General features: G+C 39.9%; 3 protein-coding genes across 4 annotated transcripts; 2 read left to right on the forward strand and 1 right to left on the reverse strand.

The window, feature by feature from the left end:
* Window positions 1-4,945: 4,945 nt before the first annotated feature.
* Window positions 4,946-14,078, reverse strand: LOC115629356 (transmembrane protein 132E). Its single transcript, XM_030525809.1, has 12 exons — window positions 13,286-14,078; window positions 12,509-12,813; window positions 11,091-12,445; window positions 10,353-10,515; window positions 9,879-10,279; window positions 9,459-9,817; window positions 8,645-9,058; window positions 8,441-8,576; window positions 8,221-8,365; window positions 7,497-8,049; window positions 6,530-6,780; window positions 4,946-6,458 (listed from the first exon to the last, which is right to left on the reverse strand). Exons 1-12 carry the CDS (start codon window positions 13,326-13,328, stop codon window positions 6,444-6,446), a joined length of 4,140 nt encoding a protein of 1,379 aa, XP_030381669.1. The 5' UTR covers window positions 13,329-14,078; the 3' UTR covers window positions 4,946-6,443.
* A 275-nt stretch (window positions 14,079-14,353) lies between these two features.
* Window positions 14,354-17,288, forward strand: LOC115629355 (ras-related protein Rab-40C). Of its 2 annotated transcripts, none has more exons than XM_030525808.1 (5): window positions 14,354-14,534; window positions 15,714-15,856; window positions 15,942-16,135; window positions 16,220-16,442; window positions 16,784-17,288. In XM_030525808.1, the coding sequence occupies exons 2-5, from the start codon at window positions 15,724-15,726 to the stop codon at window positions 16,999-17,001; spliced, it is 768 nt and encodes a 255-aa protein (XP_030381668.1). In that variant the 5' UTR covers window positions 14,354-14,534; window positions 15,714-15,723; the 3' UTR covers window positions 17,002-17,288. The 2 variants fall into 2 exon arrangements, with proteins under 2 accessions (XP_030381668.1, XP_030381666.1); XM_030525806.1 differs by having other exon boundaries at window positions 14,355-14,534; window positions 15,912-16,135.
* Window positions 17,289-17,792: 504 nt separating this feature from the next.
* LOC115629332 (glycine-rich protein DOT1) lies at window positions 17,793-21,821 on the forward strand. Its single transcript, XM_030525780.1, is given in 6 exon segments — window positions 17,793-17,815; window positions 20,534-20,557; window positions 20,559-20,586; window positions 20,673-20,749; window positions 20,888-21,657; window positions 21,736-21,821. Coding segments are annotated over 6 exon segments (1,008 nt in total).
* The last annotated feature ends 85 nt before the right edge of the window (window positions 21,822-21,906 follow it).

The raw sequence follows: 21,906 nt of genomic DNA on the forward strand, positions 1-21,906 counted from the left end.
TGAAACATCCTTACGACGTTTGTTTCAGTGTTGGGAAACGCATCTCTAAAATGACGGTCGATATTTGAAATGCCTACCAATTCTGCAACGGGATTCTCTCTTGACCACTGCCTCTTAATTTGTTACTGTTTTAAGCGAAGGAGCAAACACAACCAGAGCAGAATCAAGTCCGGCTTTAATATTGTTTGGACTGAGGCCTCTTAAATGACAGTATTGCATTACAGATTCACTGCAAGAATTCAGCAACAGCTGTAAAAAAAAAAGAGCGCTGCAGTCCAGCGAGCCCGACAGTGTAATTCCCTGTACCCAGACAAATTTCCGGCACTGAGTTATATGCGCCCATAACAGAAGCAAAAAGAAGAAGAAAAGCGCACTTGATGCTGCAGTTTGTGGGCGTAGTACTGGGGTGAAATTGTTTCGCTAATAACTTTTCTTAGTATTGACCGAATCGGATGAAATTTAAAACAAAACTATAGAATTGTATATAGTTTGGTCAATGTAGCTTTCGAAATGGACAGTATTGAAAAAATTCTGTAGTGGGAGAAGGGAGGAAAAATTCCAAAAAATAAAAAAAAACTCGTCCTTTCTCGGTTATTCCAGCTTTTATAGTTTCTGACATTCTTGCGTTCATTCAGACAGACGGACGGACGGACGGACATGTCTAGATTAATTCGTCTCGTCATGCTGTTTAAGAATATAAATACTTTATGGGGTCGCAGATGCTTCCTTCTGCCTGTTACATACTTTGGGCATAAAAATATTAAATAACCTCGAGTCTCCAATCGGCACACTTACGTTTTATAAGGTGTGTGCTCTATATTAAGTATAACTGATTTATTTAAGCATTCGCGATACTTCTAGAGCTACATCTGAATTGTTTCCCGATCTGTTGAAGTATTTCATTAACGATAAGCGTTCAGTTCCATGCGTCAACTCGTCGAACAAAAATAAAAGACCTTTTGGAGTTTTATGTCATTTCATATATGTGGTTTATTAATAAATTATTTGTATTTAAATTAATGTTTCAGTTTTGAATATTTATAATATATATATATATATATATATATTTTTTTTTTTTTAAACAAAATGTGTCGTTCACTTAAAAATATTAATAAACTACTAAAGTGTTTACATGGCAACTATAATTTCGTTTCGTCAATTTTTGTTCTTTGTTTCCATAATTGTTTTTATTTCATCTTGTTGTTGTTGTTGTATACATTACAGTTTATAAATTTACTTTTTTATGCATTTCATTTCCTTTTTTGTTCGCATTTCGAAAACAAAAAGTATTGTTTTGTATCAAAAGACAAACAGAAGGGAAAATGTACAATTCGATGCAATCAATAATAAACAATTTAACGACGGCGCGTTACTCTTATTCTGACAAAAAGTGCAGCAAGCAGAGTTCGTGGGCAAGGAGGGGACGGAGTTGAGTGGAGTGTGGGGAGGTGTGTTGCTGATACTGTTTAAAAGCATATCTATCTATATAAATATATATATATATATATATATATATAGTATATATTTCATATGGTAAGCCGGATATAAAAGCTTCTTTAGACAGACACAAGAAACACAGAGATACGAGAGATAAAGACTGAGAGATCACCTTAAAATGTGATGGATTACTTGTGTATATAAATATATATATAGGATTTATATATATATATATATATATATATGTGTGTGTGTGTATGGTTCATATGCTTAACAAACTGGAAAGACAATTTGCATTCTGTTTGGTTTCGGTTATTGCTTCTGTTTGTGCTGCTTGCAAGCGCCGTTTTTGTTTTTTTTTTTGTTTTTGGGAAACAAATCATATATCACTAGCTTAGAGAGAACTTGAACTTGGACTCCAATTTTAACAACAAGAATCGGGTTTGGAGTAAGCACACACATTTACATACTTACATACATACATACACAACAACTACGTAATAATAACTGATATATGTTAACAATTATGCAGCGTGATGGGGGCGGGGGGAGTGGCGCGTGCGCAGAGTTTGGCGATCGAAGAATATTGCTGGTGAGACGGCGCAGGATGTTGTGGGATCAGGCAGGTGGGAGATTTTCGTAGAACCTATATGGCAATTACTTTAAATATAGCTTTTCATTCTCAATTTCTTTCTTTTTCTTTTTCATTGTTTCTCAACTGTTTTCGTGTATTAGCTGTAGTCGTATCAAGCGAATTTATCGGTTTCTTTATGCTTTATTTCTATATATATATATATACGTTTTTATTTTTCGTTAGCCTTTCATTATAATTTAGTTTTGTTTTATGCATTTTGCAAAAAGCAGCAAAAACAATTTCATTTCTTGTGTTATTTATTTATTTGCCTTTCACGCTTATAAGTATATTATAAGTTTTCATTCGTAGTATATATCGTAGTATATATATATATATATATATATCTATATATATATATATATATAGGCAAACGTTGCATTACACTTAGCCGGGAGGCGGATGAGGGGAGGGGTATGGGGCATATTTCTATTAAACATGACTTATGCTTTCGAATTTAGATATAAATCATAAAATTGAATTTGGAAAATGAGTGGAAAATGATTCATTGATGAGTCAAAATGTTGTTCATAAAGCTATACAAACTATATATGTTAATACTACTATGTATAAAGAGATATATATGTGAGTGTGTGTTGTGTGTGTGTGTGTGTGTGTGTGTGTGTGTGTATAACAAAATGACATGCACGCTTCAAACTGACTAGAACGGCTGTATGTCTTAGAAACAAATGAGCTAATTATAATTATAATATAATAATGATAATAATGTGTAAACATAATAATATTAAGGTATTCTTCGCTTTAAACAATTAAAAGTCTTTGCATTGGAATCGATATATATATCTATATATATGTACATTAATATGTATGTATACATTTCTTGTATAGACTAAATAAAACCCAAATGGTTGTTGCGGTTTTTTGAATCTTAAAAATCATTTGTCTATATATGTAGTTTTAGTTGGTTTCAGTATTCATTTCCTAATTTTGTGACCTCAAACTATTATTACATTTCGTTGCTCAATCAACATAATACATATTGCTCTTAATAATTGAACTTTGCACTCAATATTATTAGAATAAAGTAAACATTTGCTAAATAAGCATTTGATATCTGAAGGCCGCCTAGCATTCAAAAGAAAAGCCCCACAGAAAAGAGAACACTCAATACGAGTATTTTCCAAGCAATACTCTAGTTTTTCTTTTGAACACTGAACACGGGGCCTATGTACTTCATTGTGGGTGTATAAATAATTGTAAAACTATATTTGGTGGCATTGGGCATGTTATGTGTTTGTTATATAAGGTAAAGCACTTGGATATATACCTATGTATGTATATCTATGGATTAGACGTTCTCATGCTTGTTGCGATGGCACTGTAAATGCTTCGATCTCTTATGCTTAAAGTTCATTTCTCTATTTCATGCTCTTGGCAGTGCAAAGATATAGATAGATATAGATATTGCTATATTATCAAACGATTTGGCCAGCACACAGTTGTGTTCCTGGCTATGGGTTAACCAATTATCATTTCAATGCAAACAAAAGAGAGACAGATAGGGAGATTGGGAGAGAGATAGCGTGAGAGCGAGCACACATAGTACGATGATTGCAATTTTTCTATAATCTACGAATCATAATCATAAATCATGTGTCTCTGTGTGTGTGTGTGTGTGTTTGCGTGTAAGTTTTTGTAGCCTTTACATTAATTATTATTTACAATACGACACTATTCGATTGACATTGACATTTAAAAAATAGCTGAGATAGCCCAAATGTTCATTAATGCAGAGACTACAATAATTATTCGAAGTTGTGTTGAAAATATTTTTTGAAATTGTAAATGAGAATTATGCGTGACTTGCTGCTGAGACTTGTATTTAGATTTTAGTTTCGTATTCTTGCACTTTCTGCTTTGTTTGCTTGTTTGTTTATTAGTTTGTTGCTTTAAGGAAATGTACAAAACGTGTAGTAATTGCTTAAATTTTGTTTCTTCTGCTGCTTTCGTGCTTCCTCGTTTCTTCAGCGTATTTTGTTTTTACGTTTTTTTCGTTTACGTTTCTTCTACGTTTCTCTTTTTTTTTTTTTTTTTTTTTTTTGGACGGAACAATTTACAACATATGATTATGAAACAATGAATATGTAACAGAAAGGAGAAACAATAATACTCGTACAAACAATTTTCAAAAGTGAGGCGTCAATAAGAAAATGTTAGAAGCAAGGTAAACAAAATGTACAATCAATTGTATAATTATGCTATGCGTTATTATGTTTTATAAATACAGAAAAAAAATATGTATAGTATGTTTATATATATATATATATATATGTAGTGAACAAAACTTGGACTAATGGAATGAAGTAGCGGGGGTATATATATATATATATATATGAAACGATACAGCTTCGTTAGCTTGTTATATGCACATGTATGGTAGTTGGTTAGAAAGAGAGCGCGTGAGTTATACATAAGTTACTTATTCCCATATACATATATATGCACGATTAACACACATACATATATATACAATATATAGGTAATCGTCTAAAGCGAAATCGTGGCATATTTTGCTTCAGCATTTCCATAATTTTCTCGGGTTTTTCTTTTATATCGAAACTTTAATTTGCACTGTTTGCTTTGCTTTTCTTTACTTATATTCCACTTTCTTTTAGGTTTTGTTTTTTAATTATTTTTTATAGCGATTTTTGTCCTTTTCTTGTTAATTGATTTGTGGTTTTTGTTTTGTTAAAATTTTGTCGTAATAAATATAATAATGATAATCATAATACAATAATAATAATAAATACGCATGTTTATCTATAAATATGTATTCTTTCATACACATATATAAGTATATATATATATATATATATACATATATGTATATATATAAAGCTTAATCGCTTAGTAATATCATATAATATTTGGTTATACATTTTCTCATACTTTATTTGTTGCCTGTGTTTTTCATGCAATCGACCAAATAAAGCTCATAAGCGTCTATATATTTTCATGGGGCTGGTTGGCTCCCTTCTGCTTGGCTCGTGTAGATTGATTGGAATATAATTATAGGCTTGTCGTTTTTTGTATATCGTGTCAAGATCAACTTATACAGTTATAAAGCGATGTTCTTTCATTATCATGTTAAGAGGCATATACATATTTAGCTTTAAGGTTTAGAGCGCTGCCTTTTATGCAGTTAGGTATATATATCTTTTATTTATTTATTATATTAGATTCAGTTTTAAATTCTAGCGACTTTTGTGGGTACGGTGCACAGCACATAGCACAAGTGTGCATTATCATGTGATCTATATGTTTCCATCTGCATATATAATTGAATGTAACTGATCGATAAGCGATAAACAGAAGCAATGTGCTAGGGTAGTGTTTGACACAAACTCGAGGGGGGGTGGGGGAAACAACATAAACGTGCGCTATTAAATCAAACAACGTGTCTAATAACATTCAAAACAAAGCTTGATTATTGAAATTGTAGTAAGTAGGTAGGTAGGTAGGTAGGTAGATAGGTAGATATGCATATGAGGGCGAGATCGTAAGAAAAATGTATCAAATGTATTGCATGTGAGTGAACTTTTGATAGGCAAGACCCAAGCTGGACAGTCTCTTGTGACTGCCGCAGACTCGAGCGTTAAACGCAAGCATCGTATTCAATTAATTTTTAAGCGCATAAGCGAATTCCATCGAAAAAAATTGGGCTTCTCTAATTTAGGTAAATGTAACAAGCTATGCTTCATAAGTGGGTTATAGTTAGGTATATGTATCTATGTACTTTGATTGTTCAAACATTGTTTGCATTTGCATAAAACTTGCGACGACTTGTACTAGGTGCCGCCTGTTACGCCCCTCATTAAATGCATATACAATACATATATCGAACAAATATTATAGATATATATATATATATAGATCTATATATATATATGCTCCTTTTTCTTTATATGAGAACTTAAGCTAGTAATAAATATGTTTTTCATTTATTTCTTATGTTTTCTTGACTTGATTTCAGCGGCGATTACCTGTTCGCACTTCATTGTTATAAATTGCCATTAGCCGTTTAAAGTTGTATTGCTAGAATTGCGGTTATATGTGGCTGTTTGTGTGTGTGTGTGTGGTTGTGTAGTGTTTCCCTACTCTATATAGACAAGACAGACAGGCAGAGAGAGAGGCGGACCGAGGCAGATCGCTCCTTTTAGAACTGTCTGCTTTCTATATTATACGCACCATCGTACACATCGAATCGCGTTTGCTTAGCCGTGGCGGCCACAACCAACTCATCGAGCATTTGAATCTGCTTGTGTGTGGGCGTGTTTAGGGGCGTGACGACATTCTGGTATCGTTGGTGAAATGTGGACAATATCTCGCGAATTTTAGCAATGATCTCTTGTACTCAGGCATTTGACTCCTTAAATATTTTCAAATTGGAAACAAATAATTAGTTTTTGTCATTAAATTGTTTAAACAACTTTCTATTACCTTAAGGTTATCAAAATAGTGCATGATCTGTTCGTAGTCCATGTCGAGATCGTCAAGACCCAGACGCTCGCCCGGGGGCAGTGTGTCATCAACGGTGGCCGAGAACATTGGATTTCCAACGACTGTGGCGCGTTTGACACGCGATGATTTTGTTGTCGGCTCACTGATCGGTACAGTTGGTAGCCGCATTATCTCATCTGTGCCATTCGAATTGGCCGCATCGACAGTGCTGCTCAGCATGCTGTGGTTTTCTGTAAAAATATCCAATTTTTAAATAAATATATTTCTTCTGAAATTTCACCAACCAATGAATCAATAAAATTTTCAATCTAGATCTTAAGTTTTATAAGACTTGCTCTAACCCAGTAACATATCAGAATTGAGAAAGAATTTTTTAACTTGGTAGAGAATTACTTCATAGTTTATCTTTTATGGAATATTTCTAAACATCGAAAAGTTATATACAAATACGTTTATCTATATGGTGAGCTTGTGGAGTTTGAAATTAACTTGAAAACTTATTAGTTTTGATGACCAGAACAATCGCCTAGTTTTATTAATATTTTTAATGCAAAATTTCCACGTTTAGCATTCAGTTTTATTCATATTTCAGCACTTTTATATGTCTTTGGAGTTGCTTTTCAATTCATTTAAGAAAAAAATGTAAAATTCGAAAAGTTAAACCTAGAAGTATACCATGATTTCTTCCTTTCTTTTTGCTCTTTCAAAACTATAATCGATTGATCCATCGAATCGGGGTAGTTGCTATCAATGCTGGATACCTAAGACTTATTTTCATTATAAAGCATAGTACCTTTTAGTTGTGGTGTAATCTTTGGAAAAGTTTCTTAAAGCTGGACATATAGTAACTGCCTTAATGTAGAACTTAAAAGTATACTAAACTCGTTCTCTCTTCTCTCTTTTTAATCGTTAACGAATCATTTCGTAGCGCGCATCATAAAACTACCTTTTAGTTGTGGTGTGGGTGCCACGGTTGCTGTTGGTGGTGTGGTTGTTGTTGTGGCTGCTGGAGCAGCTTCTGTCGGCGCCACCAACGCCGAGGTTGCGACTGCTGCTCCCGATGCTTTGGTTACTCTCTTTGGTGTGAGTGAATCGAATTGAAATGCATTCTTTTGATGTGGATTTGTGTACTCCACTAGTTTCTCAGCGTTATGCATTTCCTCGTGCTGTTCTTGCTGTTGCTTGACTTTGTTGTGTGGCTGCTGCAGTTGTTGCTGTTGTTGCAGTGCAGCTACCGCTACAGCTGCTGCCGTTAATTTCTGTTCCACTGAATGCTCGGGCGTGCTGCGATACGACGCGGCAACTGGATGACTGTTTATGAAATTGTTATGGCTATGGCTATGACTGCGCTGATGGTGATGCTGGTGGTGCGAACGTTCCGGCGGTTGTTGTGGTAATTGCGGCTGCTGCTCGGCGTTGTTGTTGTCGTTGTGCTGATGCTCACGCTTGTACTGCTGGCTGTGCCGTTTCTCAACTGCTCCACTCTTGGCGACAGTTTCCTGTAAATGGAGGATGGAGTTTTCACAAAATATTTCCTACTTACGGGTTTCAATTTATAATTTGAGGTAGCATTTAGGACCATCACACATGCCCACGAATATAAACCTTTGCGATATTGGGGTCAAACACAGCGTAGGGAGGAGAAACTCTTCCCTCGGCTCTTGACTTACCTTAAGTGGCATGACGGCAATGGCGCCAGTTTGATTGTGTGGCGGCAACATAGCGCGAGCGCCCACAGCCACACCAACATTGCGATGCGGTGGCACCGGTGGTTTATAGTCCAAAGCATTTTCCTTGCGTTCGTTCGCCAAGTAGCTGGAAGGCAGGTTTATATTAAATATCTGCGTAACATTCACAATACTTCATGGCATAGGCATTAGGAAAACTTACTGCTCTGTGTGCAACTTGTTAAGATTGGAGGGCGGCACAATGTGGGTCTGCAGCTTGGGCTGCTGATCGAAGGAACTGACACGTCTGCCATTGTCATAGCTAATGATGGGATTGTTCGTAATGCGCATGCGTGAATCTAAAATAGGGGGAACTCATAAATGAGGACACTGCATATGTTGGCGCGCGTTAGAAATGAGCACTTACCCCTGGGATTAATATGTGACGATGGATTGGAATCGGCAACCATGGAATGCCTGTCAATAGTGGAACGACCCAGCCAGACCCAATCATGGGCATTAGTGGTAGACTCCTTGACCCGTGCATCTCGAAAAGCGCCACCGTTACCGCCCTTACCCGCGTCCAGCGGATCCAGCCCCGACTCAATCATGGCCGGACGGAATTTCGATGCATAAACAACACACGAGATGACAAACACAATGATGGCAAAGCAGAAGGCAGTGAGCAGCACATACATGCCGACCTCCATGGAGGACATGTTGTTACCATTGCCCTTCTTGCCGTATGGCGACTTGTGGACGGCCTGAATGCTGCCACGGTGCTGACGTGCCTGCACCGTCGGCTCATACTGTTGACTAGAGTCGCGCAGTGGTATGCCAACTGTAAGAGGCACATAGATTAGCAAAGGAATTTTTACGCACAACTATTAGAGATTGCTTCTGGGAGGGACACAAGATGATTAAAGTTAATGCATTATTTTTAATTTATTAAGAACTTATCAGTTCAAAAGAAACTGTCTTTTTCGCTTGGGGTTTTTAGGCTTTATTCCAAAGACCTACCCGCTCTATTCATTTACAACATTTTTCCATAACTAGTTTAATAAATGTTAATCTGCAGCAGATAGGTGCAGCCTAATAAGAAGTATATATAATAAAAATAGTGGCGTAACAAGTAAGAGTCGTGGAAATAAGCAAAGATCAACTGATCGAGAATGGAAGCAAATTTCTTTTGAAAATGTTGACCATAAAATTTCCATAATATCCCCTGAGGCAAGACTCACCTATTATATCCGCCAGATCGCCATTGTTGCGGAAATTCTTACGTTCACGACCCACGGTACCATCATTCTGGATGGCCTCCTGTTTGCTGACAATATCCACATTATTGAAATCCACCTCGATAGACGCCTGTGCACTCGCCAGCGGTGCTACATTGGATTTATTTTGCTTGGATGCGGCGATGGTGCCGCGTCGCGTGCGACACTCCTCGGAGAGGAGCAGCGTGACACGCAATAGATTGCCATTGCCCTCGCCCACAGCAATCACGCGCGGATGATGGGAGGCTAGCATAGGGGCAAAGGCCACAACTTCTGTGTCCAGACTCTCGACCAAAAGGAAGTAATCGTCAACAGCAATGTCACTGTGGATGGATATAGAAATAAGTCGTCTAATCATGCGATTGGGTGCTGAAGAACACTGACCGTAGTGGCGTTTTCGAGCCATCGGAGAACTCCAAATCAATGTCCAGCAGCCCCTCCTGATATTGGGCGGTCAGCTTGTGTGTGACAGAGGTCTCTGCCAGGTAGCCGTTCTCAATGGTGTTGTCCGGTGTGATGGTTAACTGAAGACCTGAGATTACGCGCACAATCAACTTATTTAGGTTGACCTTGTCACTGCCCACGCGAATCTCCTTAGTGCCAATTACTCGTCCTGTGATGGGAGAGAGAACCTGCACATCGGTGCGGCCCATTGACTTGCCCTGTAGTATGCGGCCCTTAAGTGAAGCAATCTTGGGATCGGCAACGCGCATCAAGGGCTGCACAAGATCTGTCACACGCAAGCCAGTGCGACGTGAAATAAAGTAGCTAATGCGTCCAGAATTCTGTAAAGGGGTAGGCAGCGGAGACCAAATGGTCAAAAAAAAGTCTAGGCTTTGTGGCTTGGTCTGAGCTCACCTGATCAATGGCCAGAAATTTAGCATAAACTTCGACGGGGCTTTGTTGATAGCGAGCGCGACAAATGGTTTTGTCGGCACCCACATTATTATAGTAGTTAGTACCACCATGTTGGCCCCAGACATAGGAACGCTTCTTACGGCGGCGCGATTGCTTATTGTGTCTGAAAGAGAGACGAAGCGATTATGCAAATAAGTTTCGAGCTTCACTCGATTTCCGGTACCTAAATAATTGTATTGATATAGAGGATCGTATTTGGTGGAAACATATAAGTGCCAATATGGGCAGAACTTAGGGAATCTGTAGTTTATCGACAATTTATTGGTCGATAATATAGCCAAAAGCGGAGCAGTGCAAAGAGCTTCTAGTATAGCAAGAAATTGAAGAAACTATCACGGAAGTGATGAGGCCCAGCTTAAAGAAATATATATTAATGTGAGGAACCTATATTTCAAAATCTAGTAGAATTTGACACCTTGAATTGGACAGAAATATTTAAATCCGCTTTTTAGGTGCGAACTATACCTAGAAGTCGCATAAAATAGCGGCAGAAAAACAGTGGTATGGAACAAAACTATAATACTGACGTAACTATTTAAAGCTTAGTATGGGAGCACAATTGATTTCATTGCCTTTACGGCATAAAAGCAATAGGGGGTGGGGTTTAATTAAAATACTGGCAGGTGCGCAATAATTTCTACAACTCTCTTAGATTTAGGTGGTTTGAAATTTACTTACAGATAATGATTGTCATCGTTTACTTTCCAGCCCTTGATTTGGGACAAACGAAAATCGGATATGTAAACCTCTAGCGGGAATTCGGGCATCCAGACAATAAATTTGGCCACGCCCACATAGGTACCATATTTAACAATAACAGAGGCATTCGAGGAACCCCGCTGCTCTGAGCCATCCACATAAACGGAGCTGCACGACGACGAAACCTTAATGACACTCTCATCCTCAGCATGACACGAGCTCTGTAGCGTGACATCAGCCACTTTTCCTGCCTGCGATACGATAAACACCTTCATGGCCTGCGCCACTTGACGGCCGGTGAGAACAGCGGTGTTCATAACCTCCCAAATCTTGGCCATTGGCAGCACAGCTTGTATATCGTCTTTATTAATTTCAAGCTTGGCAATCAGGCGCTTCTTAGTGTCATCGGTGGCTATAAGTTCTGCTGAATCCTTATCTTTGGGTGCATCATAAACCTGTGTCACAGACCACACAATCTTTCCACCATCGACTATATCGTTGGTATCCTCGGCCACCTCAAGCAGCCAAGAAAAGACCTCAAACACCTCATTGCTGAAATTTCCTGCTCCTGCGGATCCCGAAGTTTCACTTTTGCTCTCCATGCTCGATTCCTGTTCCTTGCGGAAGGCTGTCACACGTGCTGTGGTATGCTTGGGATTTTCCTTCTCAATGGATATGCTCCACTGATCACTAGAGGCGGTGGCGCCCATTATTTTCAATCCCGCCTTGACGCGAGCCCGGACCGTGAAGGCAGACACACGCTGATCCGGATACTGATGCAGAAAGACGGGCACATGCAGTTTGGACATGGGATAGAGCGGATGCTGAGGCAGCAGAAATGTTACCGAATCGTCGGCCCGCAGCTCCTTAAATGGCGTCTTGGCCGGCACCAGAGGCACCTGTGCGAATGTGGTCAACGGCTGGATTTGCACCTTCGGCTCACACATTTCCGGATTGCGCAATGGAGGCTCAAATACGCTATACGAGACTTGAGCATAACGTTGCGGCACTTTTAATGGAGGAATCGGGACGCTATCCTTGGTGGGCGCTGGCAGTTGAGGCCACCAGCTCAGTGGGACGACAACCTCGGCCACGCACACTCCATCCTCGCCCTCGGGCATACAGCGACCCTTTAGGGGCAACTCTGAACCCATAGCTACATGGAGCAGGACACAGACCTTCTGACGCTGCAAATGGCCACCAGGATCGGCGCCAGCATGGAAGAGCACACGCAACACAGGCGAATCCTGCGAGACAGTGGCGCGCACCAGATGCGCCGATATATCCAGATGCATGTTCGGCTGCTGTAGTTCCAGCAGCGTTGCGGTGGAGTTCTGGAAAGGATTGTGTATGGATTAGATTGTTGCATATGTGCCGATTAGTTGCACATTGCTCACATTTATATAGTCGCCCTGATTGTCCATGGTGTCGGGCACAATGTAACGTGCCGGCACTGTCTGCTTGGTGGAGAATGGCCCATAGCTGGCACGTATCGAAACCGGCTGCGTGGTCTCTACAACGGTAAATCGATCGAGGGACAACACCGAGTCATAGGAGGTGCGCGTCTTAATGGGCGGTAGGGACGACGAGGTCTGTATGTTAGCTATTTCGGGCGTCACAGGTGGTTGGCGTGCATGCTTCAAGAAGAAGCCGCTGTCAGGGGCCTCGAAGTGCACCTCAACGCAATTGACGATATTGTGGTCTGCAAGGGGAGCGAGATAGATGGGAGGTTTGTTGGTTTGTTAAATGATGAGCGCGCCAATCAATAAATACCCATACATACATGGTAATGAACAATACATACAGATAAATATGTATATATGTATGTATGTATGCATAAGTATGCCTATATGAATGTACTTATGTGTGTATGTATGCATGTACATATATAAGTGGGCACCAAACTCATGAAACTTTCAATCTGTCATTGCCTTTCAAAAGCAATTTGTGGCTTCATTGATTTTGCTGCACACAACTGTTGCCCAGAAATATTTGCGGGGGCGATAGGGTGGTGGACAATGGCGCTGCCTACACCCTTACACACACAACTACACACACGCACACATACATAGCTATACACGACAGACACAGGCTATGAGGCAATTAACTGCGCCTCTTTTACAGCAATGTTATCTTTATGGATCGTATTTAAATAGTACGCTACAAGTACTTACGTGCAATTGGCACCAGCATCATAATTACAATGAAGTAATTCATTGTGTGTGTTGTTATTATTATTGTTGTACGCAACGATGAATCGGTTGTTGTTGTTGTTGCTGCTGCTACTGCTGCTGCTTACTGATTGTGTTAATTGATTGATTTTTTCTCGCCTTTTAATTATTATTTTATTAGATTCTCGCTGCACTCGAAATTAATTTTACTCCACACTTTCCTCGTCTCTTCGTTTAGGACCGCATACGCATTTTGGTTATTTGCAGAAGAGATTGTACCGTTATTTCAACTTCATTGATGAACCATAAATACAAAATACAATTTTTAATGTTGTACAATTGAACGTATGTATATATGTCGCTGTAGTTGTTATTATTGTTGATGCAATTTGGAACTAAATTTAATGATTTTTCACAGACATCATCCTCGTCGTTTTTCCTTTGCGCTTTTGCAAAAATCTACAGCACATCCTTTATTGATTCTTTCAGTTGTGCGACGACGACTAGCAGCGCGCACCACACACACACACCCATATACTAGCTGCACATGCCACACACATAGTTGGTTGGTCGCCTTCGCCTACATATACACACACACTTTCATTCATTTACTTGTAGTATAGAGACATCGTCGTCTATATGTGTGTACTACTCCTTTCTGTGTGCAGGCGTTTTTACAAAGTATTTAACAAACGACACACATTTAATTTGCACACGCACTGTGCGAAATGGTTTTGGCCACTCCCTTAGCACTGATTAGCGATGTTTTTAATACATGATTTTTAAAATTAATATTACAACTTTTTACGCAAACACAAGCGTTTCCAAACACCCAACAGCTTCGACCAGTTTTTCAGTGTGCCTCTACTATTGTGTGGGTGGGCAACACAAAAACGTTTTTCATGATTTTGGACAGTGTGTACACACCAGTCACTCCCAATTGGCAACACTATCCAGCTACCAGTGTCCTGTTGCGAACGTAGTGGCAGCGCTCGATTTGCAGACTTTTGGCCACAGATGGCAACCGCATCCGATAGCTCGATAACAGAGTTGACAGATTTTTTTTGCAAAATAATCCTATAATTACATACTGTGTTAAATTCAACAAACATAATAATAATAAACAAAGCAAATTTAGTGCTAAGCATTTAACCACCTGTGCCTGTGTGTGTGCCGTCTGTTTGTGCGCTAATAATATCAACGCAGCTGCAACAGCAAATACTACATTATGAAATTGCGTGCATTCTAAATGGTAAGTGGGCAAGAAATTTGCTACCACAAAACACACACGCACGCACGCACACATTCTATGCAGCAGCAGTGCACGCAGCATAGCTCATTTGAAATTTTTGTTATATTTTTAACATTACAACAACAGTAAGAACAACAACAGCAATAACAAAATGCTTCACTACTCTAGAACTGCCAGTGGCGATCGATTCCGTTAGTAAATATAATTTTATACAGTAGCATATTGCTGCTTTACCTCGAAGGTAACATTTTGAAAAGCTTTAATATCTACAACCGCAGATTTCATCGTCGATTCCTTAGTAAATAATAGCAATATACCAACTATCTGTCTCTGGCTCTATAGGGTAGCAATCACACAACCAAAATAATACGCACACACACACACACAACCAAAATAATACGCACACACACACACACAACCACAAACGTGCAGGTAAACATGTTGTGTATGTGTGTGTGTGCGTATTTTAAGTAAAATTCTTGTAATTTTGCATGCCAATGAAGGTTGACATGCAATTGCTATGCACATGTATGTAAGTGTACATGTACGTACATGCTTCGTTGTAAGTGTTTGTTGTTAATTGTTTAATAAACAACATTAAGAACGTTTTGCAAAATTCTACAATTCGCCCTGTGGGTGGGGTGTGTGTTTTTCACATGTACATATGCATATGTATGAGCACGCGTGTGTGTGTGTGCGTTGGAAAGTGTTTTTGTTGTTGTTTGCGGTGCAAAACAAAACACACCCAAATGACGATGTTGTCTTTGTTGTTGTTGTATTAAAAAACATGCGCAGAAAGGTTGATAAAAACAAAATAAAAATCAAAGAAATATAAAATGAAACTTCTGTAATACCTTCATAGACCGGTAAGAATTGGCAAATTATGCCAAAATTCTGCATTCGCAGATATTTTCTAAAATAATTTGCAACAACAATAATATCTGATGACTCACTAGCTACGATTGCAGGTGCCTTGTGTGTATTTGGCACCTTGCAGTCAAGCCGTTGCTTATCTGGCGCACATACCGGTTAGACTTGGTCAACAGCAGCAGCAGCAGCAATAACAATAATAATAACAACAACAACAACAACTAGACTTAGACATGCCCTTAAACTACTATTTTATTTCATTAAATCGTGCTCTGTCTTTTAAACATATGTATGTATATTTGTATATAGCCACAGCCACATGGGAACCATGACAAAAGACTACGACTATCTATTGAAAGTGCTACTTGTGGGGGATAGCGATGTGGGAAAACACGAAATACTCTCCAATCTGGAGGATCCATCCACAGAGAGTCCATTCTGTAGCGGCAATGGTGAGTGCTGAATAAGAATTGCTGCACTGCAAAGACTTTTCAACTAACATTTTAGAGTGCACCTTCCACATATTGCAAACGGTAGCGTATAAGACGACAACGATATTGCTTGAGGGGAAGCGCGTAAAATTACAGCTCTGGGATACATCCGGCCAAGGACGGTTTTGTACAATAATCCGATCATATTCTCGCGGTGCACAAGGTATTATATTAGTCTATGACATAACAAACAAATGGAGTTTCGATGGCATAGACCGTTGGCTAAAGGAAGTTGAGGAGGTAAGGTGGTCCCCACCAAATATATACATATAAATCGCAATTCAATTTACATTAGTTTAAATAATCATTAAATGATATTTGCAGCATGCACCTGGCATACCAAAAGTGTTAGTTGGGAATCGTTTGCATTTGGCCTTCAAGCGTCAGGTGGCCGCCAAACAGGCCGAAACATATGCCTCACGCAACAATATGTCCTGCTTCGAGATATCGCCACTTTGTGATTTCAATATACGCGAATCATTCTGCGAACTGGCCCGCATGGCGCTGCACCGCAATGGCATGGAGCACATATGGCGGAGCAATAAGGGTAAGAAGCAGCACCACTTGTATATATTTTGTACCATTTCACAATTTGTAAGGAGAGAAAATTAAAAGAATGTTATATATATACATTATTTATAATTGAAAGATTATTAAGTATTTATCAAGTTGAGTAAATTAAAGAATATCTATTTAGCTAGAGTTTCTGTTTAATGACTGTTTGTTAGTTGGATTTTAAGCCAATAACAGTTTTCAGTCTAATTGGTTTAGAAGTGTGTTTTGAGCTATTCAAATGTTGCGAATTATCTTTCTTTACCTATCTGTTCTTGGTGATTTTGTTTGAAAAGGCACTCGCTAACATGCTCTTGTATTTCTCTTCCTCGACAGTTCTCTCGCTGCAGGAGTTGTGCTGTCGCACCATTGTGCGTCGCACCAGCGTGTATGCCATTGATTCGCTGCCCCTGCCGCCATCTGTAAAGTCAACACTGAAGTCGTATGCGATGACCACCTCACAATGCTACAACTCGCTGACGCAGAACTCGAAGAGTCGGAATCGCTGCAAGACGCCCACGAGCAGCAGTCGCAACAGTTGTGTGATCGCGTGATTGCTGGATAGCTGTAGGTGGCGGTGGTGGTGCTGGTGCTGGTATTGGTGGTGCCAAGCCACCTGCGCTGCCTACATACGACCAAGTGAAGCAATCAAAGCGCTGCATCTGTATGAGGCGGTGCCATTGCTGGAGGAGGGGGCAACAACAACGTCCAAGCGCAGCAGAACTAATGCACAGTTAAATTTAAAAACTACTTTACTTACTTTAGCGTTAAGCACACACACATACACACAAACACACACACGGTCACACACGAATATGTGCGGGAATATTTTTTTATGTTTTTTTTTTTTTATAATAAATTTTTGTCATCAGCATTAATATTTATTACTGAAAGCAACTATTTTTATTTTTACACATACACATAATTTTTTTATGATTAACCTTAACTTTAAACTTATCGCATAACTATAATGATGTTGTTAATATTATTATTATGTTTGTATAATTATAATATTTAATATGCGCTGATACTATATATAATATCCACTTTTTGAATGTAATTTTTGTTTACATAAATTAATATTCATGAAAATGTAATTATAAAGAGGAGCAGCAAACGAAACGAGGTGATGATGATGATGATTATAATTATGATACTGATCATGATCATGATCATGATAATGATAAAGATGAACAACTAAAAACCACATCTATCTCTGTGTGTGCAAGTCTATGGCTATCTCTTTCTCATTTACAGCGAACGTAGAGAATTGGAGAAAGTGAAAGTGGGCTATTAAGTGAAATGGATTCGATTTCGTCCATATCATTGAGCTCGTTCAGAAATAATGTCTGGCGAGGATGTCGAGAAGTTGGTTCGAGGTGAAAATGCCTTGATTAGGCAACATTTCGATGCAAACGCTTTAGCAATCATGAGGCCACAATATATGTGGAGTGGAGTGTGTAGAGGAGTGCGGCGGATACTGTTAAAAAGGATATCTATCTATATAAATATATATATATATATATAGTATATATGGGCAGATTACCTACAAGACATATGTACATGTATATTAAATAATGCAAATCTCACGTCTTTTTAGTCTGATGAGAGAAAGCTTTGATTGGGCATACGTGAAAATAAGTGTGTTGAGATGTTCTCTCTTTTGTTTACAATAAAAATAATGAGTAGAAAGTAGGAAAAGTTCTACTCTGCATGTCCCATAGAATTTTAAATAAATGCCAGACGTTTCTCGCCACAAGTTTTTTAAAATTAAGGTGGCACTGAAAGAGCTTTAGGAGTTTTAAACTTCGAAATCGAAGGGTACAAAGGTTGCATTGCCCTTCTCCCACTACTCAACGATCTTTAGCCATTGGGATCAGCATTCTAGAGACAATGATCTAGCATTGTGTAGATAAGTAGCTCCTTGCTGCTAAAATATTAGTTTAGAACAGCTGTAATGGTATGAGGAAAATAAACCCAACCAACGTACACATGAAAGTTTTCTCTTCGGGTCTTTTGTTTGGATAGCTGTAGTTACGCCAACATTTTAAATAGATCATTTGATAAATGCTGCTATTATTTTGGAATATTAGATGAGTATCTAGAAGGCAGCTGTGGACTTGACTTACTACATAGTCGATATGTAACACACGTAGGATGTCTGCTTAAGTAGAATAATCTGTTATTAATCAAATATAAATTCTTAATGAAGTGACATGAGAATTGACTGTGCAATGGACCATACACTATAGTCAGTAATATCGCAATTTTCCAAAGTTACACTCATTTTTTCATCGTTAACGGTAGAGTGCTTGAAAAAAGAGCTTCTTAATTAATGGTTCAGTTGTTATCATTTCTAGGACCATTCAAAGCGAAGATAGAGGATGGGAAAAATAGCTAACAATTATGATCAGTATACGATTGTTGATATGTAATGTTCATGCATTTGATTTACTTTTTAAATATCGCAGCTATCCTAACTTTTAAAAAAATCTGTCTGAACTATTTCCAAAGTAAATCATTTCAGAACTCGAGTGTGTTTACATTTTTGCAAAGATGTCTTTTGATTCCAAATCCTGTTAGTTACAAATTAGGAAAATTTGAGAACTGTTTTAACATGAGACTTTTGAGATAAACAATTTGACTTTTTGAATCGTTTCTATTTGGTATAAGAATGCAACTTCTAACCAATATCTAAATAAAATAGGAATTTCGCGGACTTGGCCAATAAATAAATGAAATTTTTCAACTATTCGGGTATTGAATCGTTTGTATTTGGTATAAGAATGAAACTTCTATCCAATACTTAGCATTACTACCTACATATCTGATCACTAATGAGGAAAGAGTCAGGTGTCAACCCACATAGAGATCTCTCGGCTGTCGAATGTGTTATATTTATTGTTAAAATATTTTAATCGCTTTTCATTATGCAAAATGAAGATGCCGACTGTGTTCGGTTTGCTGTTGTTGTTGTTGTTATTTTTTAAATTGGTTTTGCCCCTCCGATTAAAATTTTGCTGCTCGTTTGCTTTTATTAGACGCTATGAATTGCACAATCAATAATGGAGTTGACCAATGCGATCCAATTTGATTTCGATACGTTTTGACCTGCGCGTTGAGCGCCTCGGCGTGGCACCAACAATAACAATAACAATCAGCGGCTTTAACAACTTGAGCAGCTTAAGTTATTTTTTTCTTGACAAAAAGAGGCAACAACAAAAACAAGAAATAGACTGTGTAAACTAAAAAGTTTGTTGCAAAAATTTGCATTAGTTTTCATTGTTTCCCACTTTGTTTTGGCATTTCTTTTCGCACAGCATTTTAGCCAAGTTTGTATTCAAATTAAAATAAAACTAAACCATTCGAAAGAAGTGTTGCCTTTTTACAGGCAGTTACAAATCTCTTCGGCTGTTTAATGGGGAACAAATTACATTCTTCTAATTCAGGGACTTCCCCCGAAAATAGCTCCTTGCTATGAAGCTCGGTTATATGTAGGTTCGTATGTATGTGTGTGTGTGTGTGTGTGTGTGTGTGTGTTTGGAGGGTGTCCACTTCAGTGGCTCCAATTTGTGTTTGTTTGCCGTGTCATCGCACCGGTTTCGGATTGTCTATGGCTCGCGGATTATTGTTTATTGCCCAAATGTGTTGCGGCCTCATTAGGGAAACGGTTTTCAACTGGTTTTGCGCCTCATTTGCATGCAAAAGATACAAAGTATCTCCACCCTCTCCGCCCTCGTCCCCATCGCCAATGCGATGTGAGAGTGATAGTGCCAGTGTTTGTGCGTTTCCTCCACTTCTGTTAATCCATTTCTTGCGTTTCGGGGGCCTGTGCGCTACGTCGGTCGACGCATCGATGACGAAAGCAAACCGTCTGGTGGCGTCGGCGCCGCTGCAAACGCCGGGGGCGAAAGTCAACGGACGACGACAACGATGCGTACGACCATTGGGCAAGGCAAGGCGTCGTAATCGGTTTGCGGTCTCTTCGGCAACGTCTCTGCTTGGCCAGCTGGGTGTTGATGGTGTATAAAAGCCTCGTTCACCGTTGGAATCATCATCAGTTAACTCAGCGTCTTCGTTCTTCAGCTACGTGAAGTTCCATAGATTTCGTCTTAAGCAAGAAACTTCCAGCAATGAAGGTATGTGGAAGCAAACCCTAAAAGCTCTATGGAGAGTCGGGAACGGTATAACTAAAGTATTGTGCCCTCATCCTCTTACTCTACAGATCTTTGTGTGTTTGTTCGCTACACTCGTTGCCACTTGCTCGGCTGGCATCCTTGGTGGTGGCGGCGGTGGCTATGGCGGTGGCAGCAGCGGCGGTGGTGGTTACAGTTATGGCATCGGCAGCAGCGGATCCCATGGACACAGTGAAGTGCGCACCGTAAAGGTCATCCATGAGGATAGTCATGGACATGGTCATGGTCATGGCGGCGGCCATCATGGTGGTCATCAGGAAATCAAAACTGTTAAGGTCATCCATGAGGAGGGCGGCCATGGTCATGGCGGCGGTTACGGCGGCGGACATGGTGGTTTCAGCGGCGGTCACCAGGAAGTGAAGACCATTAAGGTCATCCATCAGGAAGGTGGCCATGTGGGCGGCGGTGGCTTCTCGCATGGTGGTTTCTCCGGCGGACATGGCGGTGGCCATCAAGAGATCAAGACTGTAAAGGTTATTCATCAGGAAGGCGGCCATGTGGGCGGCGGCAGCATCGGCGGTGGTTACTCCTACGGCGGCGATCATGGCGGACACCAAGAAGTCAAGACTGTTAAGGTGATTCACGAGGAGGCCGGTGGACATGGACATGGACACGGCGGTTTCTCCGGCGGACACGGCGGCGGTCATCAAGAGGTGAAAACTATTAAGGTCATCCATGAGGAAGGTGGTCATGTAGGTGGCGGCAGTATCGGCGGTGGTTTCGTGGGCGGACACGGCGGCGGTCACCAGGAAGTGAAAACTATTAAGGTGATCCATCAGGAAGGCGGCCATGTCGGCGGCGGTGGTTACTCGCACGGTGGTTTCTCCGGCGGACACGGCGGCGGCCATCAAGAAATCAAGACTGTTAAGGTTATTCACCAGGAAGGCGGCCATGTAGGTGGTGGCAGCATCGGCGGTGGCTACTCCTATGGTGGTGACCATGGAGGACACCAGGAGGTCAAGACTGTCAAGGTGATTCACGAGGAAGCCGGTGGACATGGACATGGACACGGTGGTTTCTCCGGCGGACACGGTGGTGGCCACCAAGAGGTGAAGACCATCAAGGTCATACACGAAGAGAGTGGCTTCCAAGCTGGTCCTGGTCCCAGCCTAGAGTACCTGCCTCCCGTTTCAGCACCCGCCCCCGGCTATCTGCCCCCCTCCGGTGGCTGGAAATAAGCCAATCCTATGAGGCGTCCAGCTGTTCTGTGATTCGAGCTGTGTGTCATAACTCTGACCTCTATTGTTGATTAGTTGTAAGCTT

Source organism: Scaptodrosophila lebanonensis, unplaced genomic scaffold (genome assembly GCF_003285725.1).
Source record: "Scaptodrosophila lebanonensis strain 11010-0011.00,11010-0021.00 unplaced genomic scaffold, SlebRS2 tig00000142-arrow-arrow-pilon, whole genome shotgun sequence".
Classification (NCBI taxonomy): domain Eukaryota; kingdom Metazoa; phylum Arthropoda; class Insecta; order Diptera; family Drosophilidae; genus Scaptodrosophila; species Scaptodrosophila lebanonensis.

Coding starts and splice junctions, on each gene's coding strand:
- LOC115629356 (XM_030525809.1), bottom strand. CDS start 13,328: ATGAATTACTTCATTGTAATTATGATGCTGGTGCCAATTGCAC. Junction 10,280..10,352: donor AATTTCTGGCCATTGATCAG/GTGAGCTCAGAC, acceptor ACCCCTTTACAG/AATTCTGGACGCATTAGCTA. Junction 8,366..8,440: donor AACAAGTTGCACACAGAGCA/GTAAGTTTTCCT, acceptor CCTGCCTTCCAG/CTACTTGGCGAACGAACGCA.
- LOC115629355 (XM_030525806.1), top strand. CDS start 15,724: ATGGGAACCATGACAAAAGACTACGACTATCTATTGAAAGTGCTACTT. Junction 15,857..15,911: donor TCCATTCTGTAGCGGCAATG/GTGAGTGCTGAA, acceptor CTAACATTTTAG/AGTGCACCTTCCACATATTG. Junction 16,443..16,783: donor CATATGGCGGAGCAATAAGG/GTAAGAAGCAGC, acceptor CTTCCTCGACAG/TTCTCTCGCTGCAGGAGTTG.